At 46.1% G+C, this 21,289-nt stretch overlaps 1 protein-coding gene across 1 annotated transcript in view; it reads left to right on the top strand.

The window, feature by feature from the left end:
- The window catches only part of LOC123369456 (complement C4-like), a 93,738-nt gene that overhangs the window by 28,595 nt on the left and 43,854 nt on the right, over positions 1 to 21,289 (top strand). Inside the window, exons 17-23 of the mRNA XM_045015073.1 lie at positions 1,364 to 1,567; positions 4,087 to 4,201; positions 4,420 to 4,490; positions 7,127 to 7,266; positions 12,064 to 12,276; positions 15,107 to 15,158; positions 18,343 to 18,423. Coding sequence (XP_044871008.1) covers positions 1,364 to 1,567; positions 4,087 to 4,201; positions 4,420 to 4,490; positions 7,127 to 7,266; positions 12,064 to 12,276; positions 15,107 to 15,158; positions 18,343 to 18,423 — 876 coding nt within the window. The remainder of the gene's footprint in view (positions 1 to 1,363; positions 1,568 to 4,086; positions 4,202 to 4,419; positions 4,491 to 7,126; positions 7,267 to 12,063; positions 12,277 to 15,106; positions 15,159 to 18,342; positions 18,424 to 21,289) is intronic.

The following is a 21,289-nucleotide window of genomic DNA, read 5'->3' as shown; positions in this document are numbered from 1 at the left end:
CAATTGTTTCATCCTCGTGTTTTCTTTTAACTTTATGAGCAGTCCTGGGAACACCTCACTTGCCATTGTCTCACTCACAAAACTTTTCAACAAGGCAGGGTCCTTTCCAGACTGACTAGAAGTCCTTTCCTTTGGCTAGAAGTGATCTCTAGTAAAAATGGAATGACAACGTGTTCATGTCATGTTACCAGCAGATGCACTGTTCCAGCTCAGTGGTATGTTTTATCATGGTCTGTGTGCATGGGCATCAGCACTTGCCCTTCCTATGGTACATCTTAAATAACAGTGCAGATACAGGTGTTTTATTTGCAGCAGCTCTAGTGGCATCCTGCTCGCACATTCTGCCCAAGACTACACTGAGCATTAGTCTAGATTCAGGTTGCAGTAATATGATGGCATTAAAGGTAGCATGCCAATCATGACAAGACTTATTCCATGTATCTAATTACAAATGTATTACATTTCTTTTTTTTTCCCGCTGCAAAATGTTAGTCATGTTTCAATTACATTTTTGGTACAATTTTGCATGACATTGTTGGATCTTCTCTACCACCCTCTTTGGGACTGGATTCTATGCTTTGGGAAACAATACCCTATACTTTAAGAGACTGTGGCTTCTCAGCTCTCCAAAAGGGATGGAGCATTCATTTCTAGCACTCCACAGTTATGAGATTTAGAACTTACCATTGTCACTGGATCAGGATGGAAAATGAGGAGTGTAATTTTCACTCTTTACCTTTATCTGAGCCTGGATGGGAGGGAAATGGGAAGAAATGGTTTTGTGGCAGGTATTTTTTTTTTATTGATGGTCATTGAAAAGCTATTCAAAGGCTAAGCATGTTGGAAACATTCTCAGTGGAAATGGGCTAGTAGGCAGATTGCAGGTGAGGATGTCAAAGTATATGTTTAGTTTATTAAACCATTCTGTTCTTTGTTCCGGTGAAAGCAGAAATAAAGCCACATAATCCACACAGAGGAGGATAAACCTGATAACTGAAACTCACAATCTTAAATTTTTCTGTGTAAGAAAACAAGCATTTGAAAAATGTCTCCTAAATAAGAGTCCAATTCTGCTCTCATTCACTTCAATTTAAGTCCGCTGATCCTGTCCCCAGTGACTTCATGGTCTGAACCCGAAGGAAAGATAAGATTGTAAACCTTTTGGGGAAAACCTTCTTCTCGTTCTGTTTTAGTACAGTGCCTAGCTGGGTGGGTCCCTGGTTCATGATAAGGGCTCCTATGGCTACTGTAATAATAATGAAAAATAATAATAATGACATAGGTGAAGTACATAAGTATGATTGAATATCTCAAAATTTATCAAAGCCTCTGCAACACTGACGTCACTGTCATTTTGTTACAGCTAGCAAATACCAAGATCCTGCTCTACGAAAGTGCTGTCAGGATGGAATGAAATTAAATCCAATGAAGTTTTCTTGTGCCAAAAGGCTAACTAGAGTTACTGGCTCAATCAAATGCAAAGAAACTTTCAAGTACTGTTGTGAGAGGGCTCAGAGCCTCAGGAAGGAGCTGGAAAAGAAGAGACTAGCTTCTGCACTGGCAAGAAGTAAGGAATTTTGCCTTTTAGTAACATACCGTTTTTAAACAGTGAATTGTATACTGTCATCTCTGAAAAACGAGTTGTTTTAGGGCTGCAAGGTAGAGAATCACATAAGTAACTATTGTTCATGGGGACATTGCAATGCCTGTGGCTTTAGCCGTGCTAATCTCATAAAACCTGTAGCAGTTTGTGCAGCTGATTCCCCAAGCATGGGGTTCCAAAATGACACTGAACTTCAAATATAATTCAGTCCTGCAAGATACTGAGCACTGACTTTGACGGTCCTGTCTTGCAATGTGCTGAGCACCTGATACTTCTGTTGATGTCAGCGCTCCAATACTGCAACATTCTGAGCACCTCTTGCCCTTGTAGTTTGTTACCAATGGTTTCTAGGCAGTACATCTGTGTTCATGTCAGATTGTGAAAAGAACAGATCTAGCTCTGTCCGAAAGTCGAGCTCAGATTTTTGGGCCATAAGACGTTGGGTTACATTTATAAAGAGCTAATGCACTGCATGAAGGAGAACATTTGTCTGAATGTAAACTAGTGGCAATGCATCTGATGTAATTCTTCATTATATGCACACACGTATACATATGTCATGGCTGAGTAGGGTGGGATTTTGGAAAGTGCATATTATTGGTTAAACTCTGCTCCCCTTGAAGTCAGTGGAGGGTTTCAGTGAGAGCAGAGTTAGGCCAATGATGGGAGCTTTTGAAACCCCCACCTGAAATGTTTAACCACCATTGTTTTTTGGTGATTTATGTGTAATTTACAAAGTTCCACACCCCTTTCCTCTCCTCCTCTCACAGACCTCTCCATACCTGCCTGCATGCTCCCATTTACATTTTCAAGGTCCCTTCTCCAAACATATTCACCCTACCACAAATACTGCCTCCCATGCCTTTGTGAGACATGCGAACAGTGAGAGCAAGGAAAGCAATCCAGGAATTCTCCGTATGTTTTTGGCCCTCATTTGTTGTGCCATGTTGAGTTTAGTTAGCAGGTGCATCTGGGCGGGTATTGTGAGCCTGAGTCCTCCGTGCCCTGCACCTTGTACAGTCACTTATACCTGTGCAAAGGAAGGTTAAATGCTCCCAGTAACACTTTGCATGTATCCTCTCTACACACCTGTCTATGGCTACAGGAGGTGCAAAGCAGTGGAGAATTAGAGCCTCTGAAGTCAAACAGGTTGTGTAAAAAATTTCCTTTTTTCGGTTTGAATTGCCCACTTTAAAATGTCATCTTGTTTATGTGTTATGAGACAGGGAGACCAGAAGCTCCTGATCCACCTTCTCTGCACCGTTCACTTTTTATATACTTTTATCATGTCCCTTCTATTCATTTCCTTCTTAATCCCTGTCCCTACCATTTCATCTTTCGCCATATGAATTTTCCCATTTCCTAACCATTCACATTACCTTTCTCTGACCACCATCTAATTCTGTAATATCCTTTTTGAGATCTGGTGACCTTGACACAGTATTCCAGATGACGTTGCACCATGGATTTACACAAAGGGATAGTAATAGTCTCCCCGTTATTCACCATCCCATTCTTTAGGAAACCTAACATCTTTGCTTTTTTGACTGCTGCTGTGTACTGAGCAGAGGTCTTCACTGAGCTGGCCACAATTTCAATTGAAAAGTTAATTTCTTTACATGAGTAGTATACCATGAGCCTGATCCAAAGCCCACTGACATCAGTGGATGGATTCCCACTGTGGTCTACTGGGTATGGCCCTGGTTTCTGTTCCCAGCTCGAACACTAAGCAGCTGTGTGACCTTAAGGATTTCACTTCACCGCTCTGGGCCTCTCTTGCCCGTCCCACACAATATTTAAACTATTGTGATTACTAGCAGGGAGAGGAACTGCCTCTCACTGTGTATTTGTACAGTGCCTAGCACAATGGCAACCCAATCTCAGCTGGGGTCTCTAAGCACTCCTGCCATGCAAATAAATAATAACAATCATTATCATCATCATTTCTGAATTAATTTCAGTGCACTTTGGATCACACCCTATGTACCCAAGCACTCTGAAAGTCTTCCTGCCTGCTGACTGTATGAAATTCAAGCAGAGAAGTTTTTTGCATTTGTCTCCATTCTTCCCCTTAGGCAGTCAATTTCATTGTACAATTCTGTGTGTCATGACTGATCCCATTCAAAGCATGCTTTCTGTCACCGGTGTTCTCTCCTTCTCCTTTCATGCCTCATCTATCACAGTGGTAATGAAGAAATAATTTCTCCACTTGTAACTAAAGGGGGAATTTTTTTGGTTGACAGCATATAATTCCCCAGTTTGGAAGGAAGAATTAACCTTTTGTTCAGTGTCAATCTTTAGTCGTTGTCTGTTGTCTTTCTGCATTTTTTTGCAGTTTACAAGATCAAAACAAGTCAGTCTTTTCATTCAGCTATTCAGCATATTACTCCTTTTGTCTTGTCTCTCTGACAACTGATTATCCAAATTAGTGTAAGGTTATTGTCCACAGGCTTCAGGGAAGACTCCCAATTTCTGTTTTCCAGTTGGTGACGTTCCAGAAGAAGATGTGTTTGATGAAACTTCAATCAACTTGCGCAGTGTCTTTCCTGAGAGCTGGTGGTGGGAGACAGTAGAAATTAAAAACCCTGGACAGCATAGGTATTGTATTATTTGACCAGATGAATACACCTACATGTATATAAATATACCCATAAATGTCAGTGTTCTGTTGAATCTATTATAGAGGAATTTGGATCTGCTTGCTGTGTCTCTCCTCCACAACTGATATTTTTTTCTTGTCAGTCTTCAAGATTTAATGAATGAACTTGTTTTCATTTCATACATTCTTCTTAATACCTTATCTCTTGTCCCTTTAGGATAACAAATGCTATTCCTGACTCTATAACTACTTGGGAAATTCAAGCAATAAGTATATCACCTCAGAAAGGTAAAAAACCCTATTGGTAAACTATTGGTTCACTCTCTACTGATGCATGATATTGACTCAACCTCTACACCAGAGGTCGGCAACCTCTGGCACACGGCTCGCCAGGGTAAGCATCCTGGAGGGCCGGGCCAGTTTGTTTACTTGGCGTCTGCAGGTTCAGCCTATCGCAGCTCCCACTGGCTGCAGTTCGCCGCTCCAGGCCAATGGGGGCAACAGGAAGCAGTGCGGGCAAGGGATGTGCTGGCCGCGGCTTCCTGCCACCCCCATCGGCCTGGGACGGCAAACCACAGCCAGTGGGAGCTGCGATCAGCTGAACCTGCTGACACGGGCAGGTAAACAAACTGGTCCAGCCCGCCAGGGTGCTTACCCTGGTGAGCCACATGCCAGAGGTTGCCGACCCCTGCTGTACACCACCTTAAAGATGTGCACTAGCTCATCTAGAAGTTATGGGCTCAATACAGAAAGTACAGAGTGGAATTTTATGGCCTGTGTTATGCAGGAGATCAGACTAAGCAATCATAATGGTTCCTTGTGGCTTTGAAAATCTAAGAACTTTTTCATGTTAGCTTCCACTTAGACCGAGGGTTATGGCAAATGTGGTAAATAACAATGATAAATAAAATGCTTAGCACTTTGAATCTATGAATCTTTCACTGTATTTAGTGATGCCTGTGTTCATATTAAGTAAGTCTGGGGAGCAGATGCAAAAAGAAAATTCCAAAGGAATCATATTCAGAAGATTTTAACTGAATATGTGGTACATTACCATTAATAGATTCATTGGTTTTGAATAATAATACCTAGCACTTTGCATCTGTAGATCTCAACATGCTTCACAAAAGAGATCGGTGTCATTGTATCCATTTTAAAGATGGGGAAACTGAGATACAGAAAGGTGAAGTGACTTCCATAAAATCACCCAGCAGGCCAGTGACAGATATGGGAATAGAATCCAGATCTTCTGAGTCCCAGTCCTGTGCTCCATCCACTAGGCAACATTGCCTCCTACATGCAGAAGAGATCATTCATTTGATCATCTAGTGTGCTCTCCTGTATAACACAGACCATAGAATTTCACTCCATTAGAGTCGTAGTCATAGAGTTTAAGGCCAGAAGGAGCCACCAGATCATCTAGTCTGATCTGCTGTATAGCACAGGCCACCAGCACCCACGCACTCAACTCAGCAACAGAAATTAGACCAAAGTATTACAGCCCAAAGGTCATTAGACTATTATGTGCCACAGACAGAGAATAGGAAGGACTGTGGTGCATCAGTGCCCGAGGCCCCAGCAATGGCAGGGAAATTTGGGCTCAATACAGTTACTCCTGTATTGAGCCCAAATTCTCCATGAAGCATTTTAAGAACATGGGATTTGCCATACCAGATGAAATTCAAGACCATTGATGTATCCGGTTTCCAAATTTGCTGAACCAACCACTGGCCCAAACTTCATGGCTTCAGAAAGAACAGAACAAATCCACAATATACCCAGGCAATTGTTCAGTGTTGGAGGCAGGAGTAAAAGTTTCCTCCTGATCTGGCAGGTGATCAGCGTATGGTCTGAAGCATACAGTGTGATTACCATTATCAGTATTTTAGCTTGCACAATCACAGACATAAACTGCCATAAGATATAGCTACAGAGACTTTTGTTCCTAGTTTGTAAAAAAAACAAACTCAGTACCATTATTTTGCATTTATTGTAAAAGCTTAGCAAATTCAGGCCTTTTCATAAGTCTCCCATGGATGCCAGCACTGGGTTTAGGTAGCACTGCTGTTCCAGATTAACATACCTTTTAACTAACGCATTATTGTAGACCCCAGAAAGATTGCCTGCACGGACCGTTGAGCCCATGCAGAATCCCGTTGATTTCAGCAGGACTCTGCACATGAAATGTCCCTTTGCAGAATCAGTACCGTAGTCATTTAGGCCTTGATTCAGCAAGGGGTTTAACATGTGCCAAAGTATAATGATTACAGCAGTGGAGCACGACTATGGAGTACTACCCAAGAAAAGTAATGGAAAAGGCATTTCCTAGGAACCTAATTCACGGTCTGTTAAATATTTTCAGAGAAAAGAGATTATTTGGAAAGAAGTTCAATAAACTTTGTGCTATTTGTTTTAGTACTGTGTGAGGTAAATTCTGTCATCCCTTTGTGCAGGTAGAGAGCCCCGCCCTCAGCAGAACCAGTGTAGTTGTCCACGGGGAGACTACACTTCTGTATGCTACACAGAACACACATTCACAGCTGCCTCCCTTTATGAAGCTCTGGATGGGGACTGGAGCCAGGCCAGGAGTGGGGAAGGGTCAGTTTGGTGTATCCATGTCTGTGCAATATCCATCTCATAGGTCATGTAGAGCAGGCATGCAGTCATGGTTGTCGCACTGATCTGCACTACAGCCTTGGGGAAGGAATCTGTCTCCTAGACCTCCTCGGGACTTCCAAAACTAAGCTGGGCTTGATGCAGGATAGATTTGGACATAGGTTTGTTTCTGAACATCAAGAAAGGAGCACAGTTATTTGTTCTTTTTTAAATGTAACATCTTAATGAGTACCTAAACTAACAGCTCTCTGAAAAGCTAACATACTGTGATTTTGCTGGGTCTGAACTCCAGTTTTCTCCTCCACCAGGATTCTGCATAGCTGACCCCAAGACCTTTACGGTTTTCAAAGATTTTTTTGTATCAATAAGGTTACCATATTCAGTTAAACGGTACGAGCAGCTGGAAGTAAAAGCAGTTGTCTACAACTACCTCTCTGAAGATCTCAAGGTAATGTTACTGTAGTACATTGCTGAACTGGATGCTATATATCACCCAACCACCAATCCTTACTTCCTTTATCAAGTTTCAGCTACATTGTCTGAGTTGGCCATACTTGGCTGAGGTCCTTTGGGCTTTGTAGAAAGGAGCAGAGCTAGGATACAGGGAAGACTGTTGTATTTCCCCTGCTCCCTCAAGCTTCAGGGACTAATGGAAAATAATATTAATGTTTATATTGTATGTTTCTTCTTCGAGTGATTGCTCCAATGCATTCCAGTTAGGTGTGCGCGCCGCGCGTGCACGGCTCTTCGGAAGATTTTTACCCTAGCAACTCCGGCGGGCCGGCTGGGCGCCCCCTGGAGTGGCGCCGCTACAGCGCTGAATATATACCCCAGCCGGCCCGTCCGCTCCTCAGTTCCTTCTTCCCGCCCGTGACGGCAGTCGGAACTGTGGAGTGCTCAGTAGTCCTCCACATCCCTAGCTCTCTCTACTTGTTTTGTATATAGTTCTTTACTGTTAGTATAGTTAGTTTTAGTAGTTAGTTAGTTTAGATAAGGATAGGGGGAGTACTTTCTCCCTCCCCCTCCCCGGTGCGGGCTCATGCCCAAGGCACCGGGCTTTAAGCCCTGTGCAACGTGCCAGAGGCCTATGCCAGTGGGTGACCCTCACGGCTCCTGCCTCCGTTGCCTGGGCGAGGCACACCGTACAGATAAGTGTGCCATTTGTTCGGCTTTTAAGCCGCGGACGCGTAAGGACAGAGACAGTCGCCTCAAGCAGCTCCTTATGGAGGCGTCCCTCCAGCCCCCGGCACCGTCAGCGCCGGCACCGAGGGCTTCTTCGGTGCAGAGTGCACCCGCGGCACCGACCGGCGCCGGCACCGTGGCCACGGTACCTAAACCACCGCCGAAGACGACCCGGCACCGCTCGCTCTCGCCTGCACGCAAGCAGAGACTGGCGAAGGCTGTAGCGAAGGCACGCACAGAGTCCGCCACGAGAGTGGCTGCGGCAGTGCGTAAAACGGGCCCTGAGCCCTCGACTCCGGCTCCGCAAGCGCCATCGAGTCCGGCACCGCCACGCTCCCCGGCACCGACCGAGGTTGAGCCAAGGCTGCCTTCAATGCCGGAGACATTCTCCTCTGCCAGAGACCTCATCAGGCTCATAGAGGCTCCGAGCCTCCGGCCCCCGGCACCGCCGGTGCGGGCTGTTGTCTCTCTCGGCAAGCCAGCCAGGATGACAAGACCGCCCTCGGTTGACGAGCGGCGTGGAAGACGGTCGAGGTCCCGGTCCCGGTCCCGGTCCAGGTCCCGGCGCAGGTCCCCGTCCCGCCGCTCGGAGTCTCGTCGCCGCTCCTCTTCACGGCACCGAGCACCATCCCGACGCCGGTCTGAGTCCCGGTACCGTTCTCGATCTCGGTACCGGTCGCACTCCCGGCACCGATCCAGGTCACCGTACCATCGGTACCGTCGGAGGTCGTCTCGGCACCGCGACTCCCGGAGTCACTCCCGGCACCGCGGATCCCGGTCCCGGTCGAGCTCCCGGCGCCGGTCGAGCTCCCGGCACCGTCGGAGTCCACGCTCACGGTCACCGTCCCGTCGGCGCTCTGCGTATCGACCCTCGGTGCCGTCGGTGCATGGCCTCCCGCCGTCAGCGGTTCAGTCCGTCGGCACTACAGCACCGCCTTGGCCATCCCGCACGGCTTCCATAGCCTCCGGTGCCGATGATACTACCCACCGGTGGCCTACCCCACAAGGACTTCCGCATGAGCAGTGGGGCTACTGGGTCCCGTGGGGACAGCATGAAGGTCAAGGTATCCCGTTTCCCAGGAGGGATGTGACCACCAGCACCAGGGTCCCTGAAGCGACTGTTAGCCGGCCGCCTCCCTCTCCTCCGCACGAGCCATCTGCTCATCCGGTCCGCCAATCGCCCACGCTTCACGGTTCGGAGGAGGCTCACCCACCGGACGTAGAGCCGGAGCCAGTTCTGCAGGGTGCATCTTCGTCATCCTTGCCGGACGAGGCGGTGGCAGGGGCTGCGACCAGCGAACCCCCGCCCATTGACCTCCGGGCCTTCCAAGACCTGCTTCGCAGGGTGGCGGCGTCCATGAATCTTCCCGTAGAGGAGGTCCAGGAGGATGAGGACCCAATCACCAATGTGGTGGGTGCGGATGCGCCCGTCCGCGTGGCGTTGCCCTTCGTCCGGACCATTCAAAAGAACGCCACTACGCTATGGCAGACCCCCGCTTCCATTCCTCCCACAGCACGCGGGGTCGAGCGAAAGTACTCAGCCCCACTATCAGGCTATGAGTACCTTTACTCTCACCCAACCCCGGACTCCCTCGTGGTCCAATCTGTTAACGACCGGGAGAGGCGCGGCCAACCTGCCGCTGCGCCTAAGTCCAAGGACACCAAGCGCATGGACTTGCTCGGCCGTAAGATCTACTCCGCCGGGGGTTTGCAGCTGAGGATCGCAAACATCATGGTCCTCCTCGCCAGGTACATCTTTGACATTCTGACGTCCCTGGCGAAGTTCTCGGAGCTCCTGCCTTCCACATCACGCCAGGAGTTCTCCGCCTTGCTGGACGAGGGGAAGAAGTCCTCTCGGTCATCTATTACGGCCGCCCTCGACGCCGCGGACTCCGGGGCTCGGACCTTGGCATCCGGCGTGACAATGAGGCGCATCTCCTGGCTGCAGTCCTCCACCCTGCCGCCGGAGGTGCAATATACACTCCAGGACCTCCCCTTCGACACCCAGGGTCTGTTTTCCGAGAAGACGGATGCTCGGATCCAGACCCTGAAGGACGGGCGCGTTGCCATCCGCACGCTCGGAATGCACACGCCGGCGACGCAGCGCAGGCCCTTCCGGCCGCAGCCCTCCCGCTATCAACAGCGCTATCGTCCCTACACCAGCAGACGTCCGACCCAAAATCGCCGTCGTCCGTCCGGCAACCGCCGCAACCAGGGCCAGGCCGCTTCCAAGACCCCTCAGGGGGCTAAGCAGGCCTTTTGATGGGACGTTCGAGGACGGCCCATCACTCTCCCTACCGGATCCTTCCCCTTTATTTTACAACCACCTTTCCCATTTCTTTTCGGCGTGGTCCCGCTTAACATCGGACAACTGGGTGCTTCAAACAGTCCAGTCGGGATACCGCCTTCAATTTGTTTCGCCCCCGCCTTCCCACCCACCCTCCCTGTCCCTCTTCAGGGACCCCTCTCACGAGCAAGTCCTCTTGCAAGAGGTTCGGACTCTGTTGAGCGTGGGTGCCATAGAAGCAGTGCCTCAAGACAGGCGGGGCAGGGGATTCTACTCCCGTTATTTTCTCATCCCCAAGGCGAAAGGCGGGCTACGTCCTATCCTGGACCTTCGCGAGCTGAACAAATATCTGCTCAAGCCCAAGTTTCGTATGGTCACCCTGGGGACCATTATTCCTTCCCTGGATCCGGGAGACTGGTTTGCCGCCCTCGACATGAAGGACGCCTACTTCCATGTCGCGATCTATCCTCCTCATCGGCGTTACCTTCGGTTTGTGGTCAACGACACCCACTACCAGTTCGCCGTGTTGCCATTCGGACTCTCCACGGCGCCGAGGGTATTCACAAAATGCATGGCAGTCGTAGCAGCAGCCCTCCGCCATCGTCAGATGCACGTCTACCCGTATCTCGACGACTGGCTGGTCCGAGCTCAATCCCGTCAGCTCGTGATACAACAGATGGCAGAAATCCTGCCTCTCTTTCAGCAGCTTGGTCTTCTCATCAACACCGAGAAGTCCACTTTGCTCCCAACGCAGCGGCTGGAGTTCATCGGAGCGGTTCTTGACTCCACGGTTGGCAGGGTTCCCGACCACAACTGTGCGCTCCTGCCTACGCCTTCTGTCACATGGCCTCCTGCACATATGTCACCGCATATGCGCTTCACGAGGGCGCAAGCCTCGTCTGCCGCCTTCCTGAGCCAGGTCCCCATCCAGGACATCTGTCGAGCGGCCACATGGTCTTCGGTCCACACCTTCGCCTCCCACTATGCGTTGGTGCAGCAGTCTCGAGACGACGCAGCCTTCGGCTCTGCAGTCTTACACTCTGCCACGTCTCACTCCGACCCCACCGCCTAGGTAAGGCTTGGGAATCACCTAACTGGAATGCATTGGAGCAATCACTCGAAGAAGAAAAGACGGTTACTCACCTGTAGTAACTGTTGTTCTTCGAGATGTGTTGCTCCAATCCATTCCAGACCCGCCCTCCTTCCCCACTGTCGGAGTAGCCGGCAAGAAGGAACTGAGGAGTGGACAGGCCGGCTGGGGTATATATTCAGCGCTGTAGCGGCGCCACTCCAGGGGGCGCCCAGCCGGCCCGCCGGAGTTGCTAGGGTAAAAATCTTCCGAAGAGCCGTGCACGCGCGGCGCGCACACCTAACTGGAATGGATTGGAGCAACACATCTCGAAGAACAACAGTTACTACAGGTGAGTAACCGTCTTTTTCAAAACAATGAACAAATATTCACTAATTTATCCTTACATCCCTCCTATAGGCAGGCGAGTACAGTTAGCCCCATCTTGGAATAAGCTGCTCAGTCTAAGTGGTTTAGCTGGGAGGCAAGATGGTCTAATGGATTAGCTATCAGACTGGGAATTAATAGATTGCAGTTCTGTTCTTGGTTTTGATAATGATTCATTGTGTAGCCACAATGGGCACTTAGCTCCTCTGAACATCTGATCCATTTGAGGTTTGGTCTTCATTGTTTATATCTGTTGGATATCTATTTCCTTGAGCAGTGGTGTAATAAATATTATTACAAGCATTTCCTTGTTCCAACAGGTTACAGTGAAGATGATCACAGTGGAGGGGGTGTGCAGTGCAGGGACATCGACAAAGGAGGTGCAACAGAAACTAACTGTTAAGGGAAACTCAGCAGTGCCTGCCTATTTCTCAGTAGTTCCACTCATTGTAGGGGAAATTCCAATTACCATTACTGCTTTTGACTCAATTTCTGGACACAGCGATAGTGTTATGAAGAAACTCAAAGTTGTGGTAAGTATAACAGCATTTGATCAGCTCAGCTGTGGAGCAGGAATTTAATAGCTCTCTTTCTGTCTGTCTTTGTTTCATTAAATAAACACATAATTGTGTGCATGGAACTCTCAGGAAGAAAATAGCATTAGAAAGTAGTGACTAGAATGCATTTAGCACAGAGAAGACACTTCATTCTCGGATTGACCTATGACTACAATTCCCTATCATAAGGTGGGTTCACAACTGGTTGGAAAAGCATATTCAGAGTAGTTATCAATGGTTCACAATCAAGCTGGAAGGGGATATTGAGTTGGGTCCTGCAGGGATCTGTCCTTGGTCTGGTTCTATTCAATATCATAATAACATAAGAATGGCCATACTGGGTCAGACCAAATGTCCATCTAGCTCAGTATCCTGTCATCCGACAGTGGCCAATGCCAGGTGCCCCAAAGGGAATGACCAGAACAGGTAATCATCAAGTGATCCATCCCCTATTGCCCATTCACAGCTTCTGGCAAACAAAGGCTAAGGACACCATCCTTGCCCATCCTGGCTAATAGCCATTGATGGACCTATCCTCCATGAACTTATCTAGTTCTTTTTTGAGCCTTGTTATAGTCTTGGCCTTCACAACATCCTCTGGCAAGGAATTCCACAGGTTGACTGTGCATATGTGAAATGCATAGTCCTGCCTCAGTGTGGAGGAATGGACTAGATGACCTATCAAAGTTTCTTGTAGTTCTACATTTCTATGACTATTGTAGGTAAAAAGAGTTCACTACTGAATTATCCTGAAGGAGAGAGGAGTTCACTACCTCTGATGTAGCTTGAGCTATGCCAGTATGATTGGTTGTTTGCTCTTAAAGGAGGAGTCCAATTGCTCTGGCAACCATCAAAGGAGTTGCCTCATAGACCAGCCAATCACAATTGGTTGGAAAACAGGGTTGGCCTAACTAGTCCCAAACCTCCACCTAGGTTGCATATAGTGCTACATGTGAAGTTGGGAGGGTTTGTTTTTATTCCGTGAACCTGTGGCTGAAGATTTGCATGGTGTTCACCCACCTATATGCAACATTTGTGATGGTGGTAACTCCTAGTAGCCCTGGCATTTGTTCCTAGCCAACATTAATGGTTGTACAGCTAAGGAGCATACCTGAAAAAAAAGCTGCCTTGGATGAATCTTTAATCTCACTGCTTTCTTCTCTAAAGGTGGGAGGGGATGCCATTTTCAAAAGTCAGTCTAGCTCAGGGTTGCCCAACAGAGGGTCCCTTTGGCAACCTGCCAGGAGCCCAAGGCCACACCTAATTTACATATAATGGGACTGATTCTGGCTGCGCTCACCATTAATAAGCAGGTGTAGCCTCAGGGATCAAGATAAAGCACTGTGTGTTGGAAACCTGTAGTTTCTACTGGCCACATCCCCATTAAAATGGAGGCAGCCTTTATTATTTATTTATTTATATGTTCACTGCTAATAACATGCTTGTTGCTGTACAAGACACAAAGATAAAGTCAGTTCCTACCCCAAGTTCCTACCTCCCATCTAAAAGACATAGAGAAGATGGGAGACACTGGGAAGTCAGGAAGGAAAGCAGTCATTTGTGGTAACTTTCTGTCTCTTTGCTGGAAAAAACACTATTGGCCTTATATGGCCTTCATTGCTTTAGTATAAATGCAGGAAGTCTGTGGTAGAGCAGGGAACTGAAACTGTGTCCCCCAAATCCTAGGTTGGTACCCTTCTCAGTGGGCCATCCTTCATAGTGATAATGCCCAGCACAAGGTCTTCCATATTTAACAGACAATCTGGAATTTTGCAATGTCATGATAACAGGGACCACATTCCAGGTAGTGAGATCAAGAACACTGAGACATTAGAATCATAGACTCATAGGACTGGAAGGGACCTCTCGAGGTCATCTAGTCCAGTCCCCTGGCAGGGCTACGTATTATCTAGACCAGTGGTGTGCAACCTGCAGCCCACGGGCTGCAACTGGCCATTCAGGGTAATCTGCTGGCGGGCCGCAAGAGAGTTTGTTTACATTGACCGTCCGCAGGCATGGCTGCCTGCAGTTCCCAGTGGCTGCGGTTCACTGTTTCCAGCCAATGGGAGCTGTGGGAAGCAGAGGCCAGCACGTCCCTGCAGCCCCTGCTGCTTCCTGCAGCTCCCATTGGCCAGAAATGGCAAACTGCAGCCACTGGAAGCTGCGGGCGGCCTTACCTGCGGATGGTCAGTGTAAACAAACTGTCTTGCGGCCCACTGGCAGATTACCCTGGAGGGCTGCTTGCAGCCTATAGGCTGCAGGTTGCCCACCACTGCTCTAGACCATCCCTGACAGGTGTTTGTATCATATCACTTGAATCAAGGCCATTAGTTGTCTCAGCTGTAACTTGTATGAGCTTTGCACAGTCAGCATCTTCTAATTATTTTTTAAAAAAAGAATTGATTAAAAGAAAATTAAGACATAGCTCCTTTATTGACACTTTGCATAGTGTGTGTGTAAAACATCCCTCCTATGGACTGTAAATGTAGGTTTCACGTGCTACAAATAAATGTCAAAGCTTCACATTTCTTGTTTATAAAATGTTTCATCTGAAAAAAATGACTCTTTTTCTAACAAAAAGACAAGTAAAAATCAGTACTCAGTTCAGCTGGTATATTTATGGACTTGAAATGCTGATTCTAAGTACCTTTTATTGTATTTGATCAGAAATCTCTATCCAAATGAAATTATTGCTGCCATCTACTGGTCCAATATTATGTTAGTGGTGATATGTTTTTAGCAGTTAAGTCCTCAGGATGCAATCATTTTCAATGGAGTTGACCTATTTTTTTTCTTTATTGTGCAGACTGAAGGCATTTTACGGACAGAAGAAGAGACCATTTGCATTAATAATAATTGTAAGTTACAAGAGGGGCTTTATTTTTTAAGACTTCCACCATTTTTAGTCTAATAATCTGATTTCAAAATACTTTACAACTATCTGGGCTAGTAGGGTCATAGGAACTGCTTATGGGAATCCTAGGCCCGTATACTTCTGGATTCCATCTCTGACAGTGGCAAACACCAGATGCTTCAGAGGTAAGTGTAAGAACCTTATTTAAAGTGACATTCCTATCCCCATGCTCTGTTACATGCCACCAGGAAATAAGCTGAAATATTTGATTGAAATATTTCTTGTATGCTTTTAGTAAATTTTTATCCTGGGCAATTGATCTTTGTTGTCCCTTTTCTGTGGTTCCATGTTCAGAATAATTGTACTGCCAATCCTTATTTACCAAAATGACAATGACTAGCATGCAACTACAGTTACCTCCATAAAATATTTTCTCTTTCCTCTTTCACATGTGAATGTGTCAAAGTACTAAAAATTAATATTGATAAAATTTGACTCCACATTGACAAACAAATCGTGTTCCCCTGGCTAAGTGAATAGTCTCATTAACATAAATGGGGCTGACTGTTTGCAGAGGAAAGCATGCACAAGTTGGCCTCTAGATAAGCTATGATAATGTTCTGCTCTCAGTTCAATTGGTTGACACTAGAGGTGGGCAAAACATTTTAGGACAAATAGTTTCTTCACCAAAAAATGCAGTTTTTGGGCCCGCTGGAACTATTTGAGAATTCAATATAAATTTGCTGAATAGTTTGAGCCAAAAACAATTTTTGCGCTTGCACATGGGAGACCCAAATTCAAATCTCTGTTCCAATGACTACGTATGTTGTACAAAGTGGAATGGCTTCAACAGGAGAGACTGAGAAAGACCCATCCCAGTGTACCCTGTTGCCCAGTGGTTAGGGCACACACCTAGGAGGTCTGAGACCCAAGTTCAAGTCATTGCTCTCGATAAGGCAGAATGGGACTTGACCCTGGGTCTCACACATCCCAGTTGAGTGTACCACCTCCTCTTCTAGTTTTATGACTGGTGTTTCCAAATTTCCTTGTTTTTAATTAAAAAAGAAATGGTTAAAAATGTTTAAAATCTAAATAAAACAGTTCATTTGACCTGAATCTATATATCTTTTGTTTTGCCAAGAAAACCAAAAAATTTCCATTTTGATCTTAAATGTATTATTTTAGGGTTTGGGGATTTTTTTGGTTTGGCTAATGAACCAAAATATCGATTATCCACACACACAGCTCCAGTTGTCAATGAAGTTGTTTCTTGTGAACAAAATGGAAATGTGGTAAAAACAAAAAATCTAAGTTGTCAGTAAAATCCTGTCTGACAGCCATCGAGAGACATGGGGAGTGTTAGTGAGTTATAGATTGGGATGGTCAAATGTACTGACCCTCTGAGCTGCATATGATAATCTTCAGAGGTTTGAGAGCTGGGCATGCTGGCAGGGGCTCCAGCTCCGAGCCCCGCATCCCTTTCCCTGCAGGGCAGAAGCACCATGGCCCAGCAGGCATCTCCCACGGAGCTGAAGCCCCAAGGCCCACCACCCTGCTGCTGGGCAGAAGCCCTGAGTCTCTGTCCCAGTCTGGTAGGCGGAGAATGGGGGGGGCACACCGCGAGCCACACTTTAACTGTAAAAGCGTCATATGTGACTCACAAGCCGCAAGTTTGATCACCCCTGTTATAGATTATTGTAACAAGCTATAAATCCAGTGGTGCTATTCAGGCCATGTTTTTTAGTGTCTAGCAAAATTATGAATTTAAGCTCTCAGGTTTGTCTTTTGAAGGTGTGCAGATTTCTTTTGAGGATGAGAAGAGGTCTATGATAGAGTGATCGTTTTGTGAAAAGTGTTCACCCATGGTTGATATGACATTTTTGTCTTTTATCACGTTCTGTGTGAGTTAATTCAAGAGCATAGTGATTGTCTGGTTTCACCCACATGGTTGTTATTGGGGGCTGTTATTGGAGCATTTAGTGCATTGGATGAGGTACACCAAATGCCATGATAGGCATGTGTAGGATCCCTGCATCTTGAAAGGTGTGTTGCGGCGGGTATTGATTATCGTAGCAGTGAAGATATGTCTATAGGTTTTGTGTCTGGTGCTGCTTTGAGTTGGTGTGTCCCGGTCTGTGCGAAGCTTGCTTCAGATAATGAGCTTGGAGAGGTTGGGGGGTTGTTTGAAGGCCGGAAGAGGGGGTTCCAGAAAGATTTCTTTTAGGATGTGGTCCCCATGAAGTATCAGTTGTAATTTTTTAATGAGATCCCATATGGTTTCCGGTGTGAGGTGGTAGGTGACAAGTAGGGGTATTCAGTTGGAGGGGGTTTTATTTCCGTACTGAAGCAGCTTTCCTGCAGGGCATTCGGGTAACCAGTTCCATGATGCAATCTACTCTGGTGGAGAAAGACTTTCACTGGAAGAATTTCATAGCCAGGAAACTGTTAACCCTTTGCTGACACTGTACTGTCTATCAAGAATAATTCATCCACATCTTTCTGTGTCCCTGATCCGTTTTTAAAATGATGTTCAAAATCATTTCTTCATAGCTTACAACATATTTCTCATGTTAGCACTTACTGGCCCTTGTTCAGCCAGGGGCGGCTCTTGGCCGCCCCAAAGCACGCCGGTCCTGCGGCTCCAGGGGACCTCTTGCAGACGTGCCTGCGGAGGGTCCGCTGGTCCCGTGGCTCCGGTGGAGCATCCGCAGCCATGCCTGCGGGAGGTCCACCGGAGCCGCGGGACCAGTGGACTCTCCGCAGGCACGACTGCGGAAGGTCCGCCGGAGCCGCCTGCCACCCTGCCGGCAAAATGCCGCCCCAAGCGCGCGCTTGGCGCGCTGGGGTCTGGAGCCAGCCCTGTGTTCAGCAAGGTGCTTAAGTATGCATGTCACTTTAAGCAGCTAAGTAGTGACATTGAAATTCCATTGCAGTTACTCAGGTGCTTGAAGTTAAGCACATGCTTAAATACCTTGCTGAATCGGGGCCACTATCATCAGCTCTTCATGCTGCTTCTTGTCTGCCATTGACCTTAACTCTCACGACTTCCTAATGTAACAGTTTTGTTGTGAACTGCTATCTATCCCAAACTGCTATGCATTGTGAGATATTGGTATGAAGGATATGTTTTTAAATTAAATTGTATTGGATAACACTTAAACAGTTCTTATGCACATCTTCTTTTCTAGTTAGAAGCCTTGTTCTTGATCTGGAGAAACCCTCTGATATGATACCAGAGTCTGAGAGCCATGTCTTTATGAGCTTGAAAGGTAAAAATAGCCTCCAGAGATTATAATGATGGCAAATGATATGCGAACTGCTGGGTCAGGTTCATAAACTGATCTCTGTAAATATGAGTCACAATTCTTTCCTGGGGTTCCCCTGTCATTCAGCAGGAAATATTCTGCTATTGGTTTGGCCCAAATCACTGAGAGAGGCAGAGCCAAATCTAAGCCATGCCCTCTCCATCTACTCTCTCCATAGTGAATGTGTATATATAATCTAATATTGTGTGTGTGTGTAAAACACATAAAAATTATGTTAAAAGAACATTAAGGTGCAAAGTCAAACATTCAGAAGTTAGGAAATGCCAGAATCATATGCATTATGAACAGTCTTTAACTACCTGATCACATACTGTTTTTTCCATGGAAGCCCTGCCTCATTCAGTGCATAGACTGTACAGTACTCAATTAAGGAGCAGCAATTCAGCATTTTTTTTATCTTCATTGTCTGGACACAGAATTTCCATTGCTGTTTAATCTGGGATGTTTGATAACTTGGTTGTCCCTTAGCAGGTAGACTTCTCTGCCACAAAATACTGTGCACCTGTCTGGACACACATGTAGCCTTATTCATGAATGGGTATATTGATCATTGATTAATCTCTTAGACTGCATTGGTTAAAGATTCAGTCTCCTGAGGTCTAGAGTATCAGTAATATTATTATTATTAGGAGACCCTAGGAGCACATGAGAAACAATTCAAGTTTATTACAAGTTCTTTTAGTAACAAATTCTCTAAGCAGATAAACAGTCCCACAAATACTAAAATATAATAGCAGATATAGAGAGAGTGTAAAATGTTTAGCCCTATATGACCAATATCACTCACATCTCCTGCTGGGATACTCTGGAGTGTCAGTCATTATTCTGCTCATCATTGTCATCATCACCACCCGTGGTTGATATCTTGGCATCTACTCGTGCATTTATTCTCCCGTCCCCCTACACAGACCAAGCAACACTTTTTATCCTGAGTTATGCTTATGCCTACTAAGGCTCATATATATGCATAAGGCTGTCGACCCCTTTTTTCTTATTTGCACTTCCACACCCCATAGACTTATGGGTGCTCCGCTTTTCATAGGTTATCTTGGTAGACCAGGTCTACATTACAAACTTACATCACTATAACTACGTCGCTCGGGGATTTGAAAAATCCACACCCCTGAGTGACACAGTTATAGCGACCTAACTCCCGGTATAGACAGCATTATGTCGATGGAAGGGCTTCTCTTGTCACCATAGCTACTGCCTCTCATGGAGGTGGATTAACTGCTGGTGGGAGAAGCTCTCCCATTAGTGCAGTAGCATTTTCACTGATGTGCTACAGAAGCACAGCTGCACTGGTGCAGTGTTTTAGTGTAGTCCTGCCCTTAGTTCCCCTTATTCTCATTAACGTCTATGCTGACAAGTCTGGAGGGTAACCTGCAGTTCCTGCAGAATTTCTCATGAGTTTACAATCGGATGTCTTGCTGTCTAGACCACTGTGCCTTTTTAAGGAGTCTGATTTGTTTTGTATACTCCAAGTAGGGTGACCAGATGAGAGGAAGAAAATATTGGGACACATGGGGTGGGGTGGGGGATCTGCCGGCAGAGCAACAAAAAAAATGCTGAGTGCTGCTGACAGAGCAAAATTTCGGGACAAATTGCTTCCCCACCAAGGATCGGTCGGTACGCAGGACAAACACGTAAATATCGGGATTTTATCGGGATGTCTGGTCACCCTAACTCCAAGTTTCACCTCACTTAAAAACTACTTGCTTACAAAATCAGACAAAAAATACAAAAGTGACACAGCCACGCTATTACTGAAAAATGGTTTACTTTCTCATTTTACCATATAATTATAAAATAGATCAACTGAAATATAAATATTGTACTTATATTTCAGTGTATATCATATAGAACAGTATAAACAAGTCATTGTCTGTATGAAATTTTAGTTTGTACTGACTTGGCTAGTGCTTTTTATGTACCCTGTTTTAAAACTATACAAATATTTAGAAGAGTTGATGTACCCCCTAGAAGACCTCTATGTACCCCAAAGGGTACATGTACCCCTGGATGAGAACCATTGGTCTAGACAGATACATTGTGGCATTTTTTCTTAAACATTTTTTTACTTTTATCTTGTAACTTTACTGGTACAGGGTTATTCCTGGGTTACCTACTTATGTCAACCTCCTTAGGCCTGAGGCCTAGTATGGCTAAGCTGAAATCATACAGGCCTCAGCCTGTAGACCTTGCATTACAACCTTACTTTGCTTATATACCTAATACATATTTTTCTCTCATAAATACTTGTCAGTCTTATACTCCTATGATCCTATCATGCTTAAACCTGTCCATTATGCATTAATTATATCTAACCACAACAATAAATACTCTATTAAATGATAGATTAAACTAATTGGCTACACATAGCTTCCACACATCATTTGTGGATTCTCAGCTTAACACATTCACGTGGATTACTACAGGCACAATGAAATCAATACCTCTTGTTGATCCTGGCTTCCTGAACTGGTGCATATCCACCTACCTCAAATTTGTCATGAAAATTGTTTGGGAGTTCCATCGTATTCAAGGGAACAAGGATCTTCCAATACATGAAGGCCTAAATAATATGTTGAGATTCTGTTTCAAATCCAGAAAACCTTTTCGGTTTGCAACACAAGGGTACGTCTACACAGTGACAAAAGACCCGCAGTGCAGCTGCAGCTTGCTCAGGCAGTGTGGCTATAAAGTTTCAGTGTAGACATTTGGGCTTAGGCTGGAGCCTGGGCTCAGGGACCCTCCCCACTCATGGGGTCTCAGATCCCAGGCTTCAGCCATGAAGCCTCACTTAGCT

The sequence above is a fragment of the Mauremys mutica genome, chromosome 1 (genome assembly GCF_020497125.1).
Source record: "Mauremys mutica isolate MM-2020 ecotype Southern chromosome 1, ASM2049712v1, whole genome shotgun sequence".
Classification (NCBI taxonomy): domain Eukaryota; kingdom Metazoa; phylum Chordata; order Testudines; family Geoemydidae; genus Mauremys; species Mauremys mutica.
Note: the sequence above shows the minus strand (reverse complement) of the source record. Positions and strands in the feature narration are given on the sequence as shown.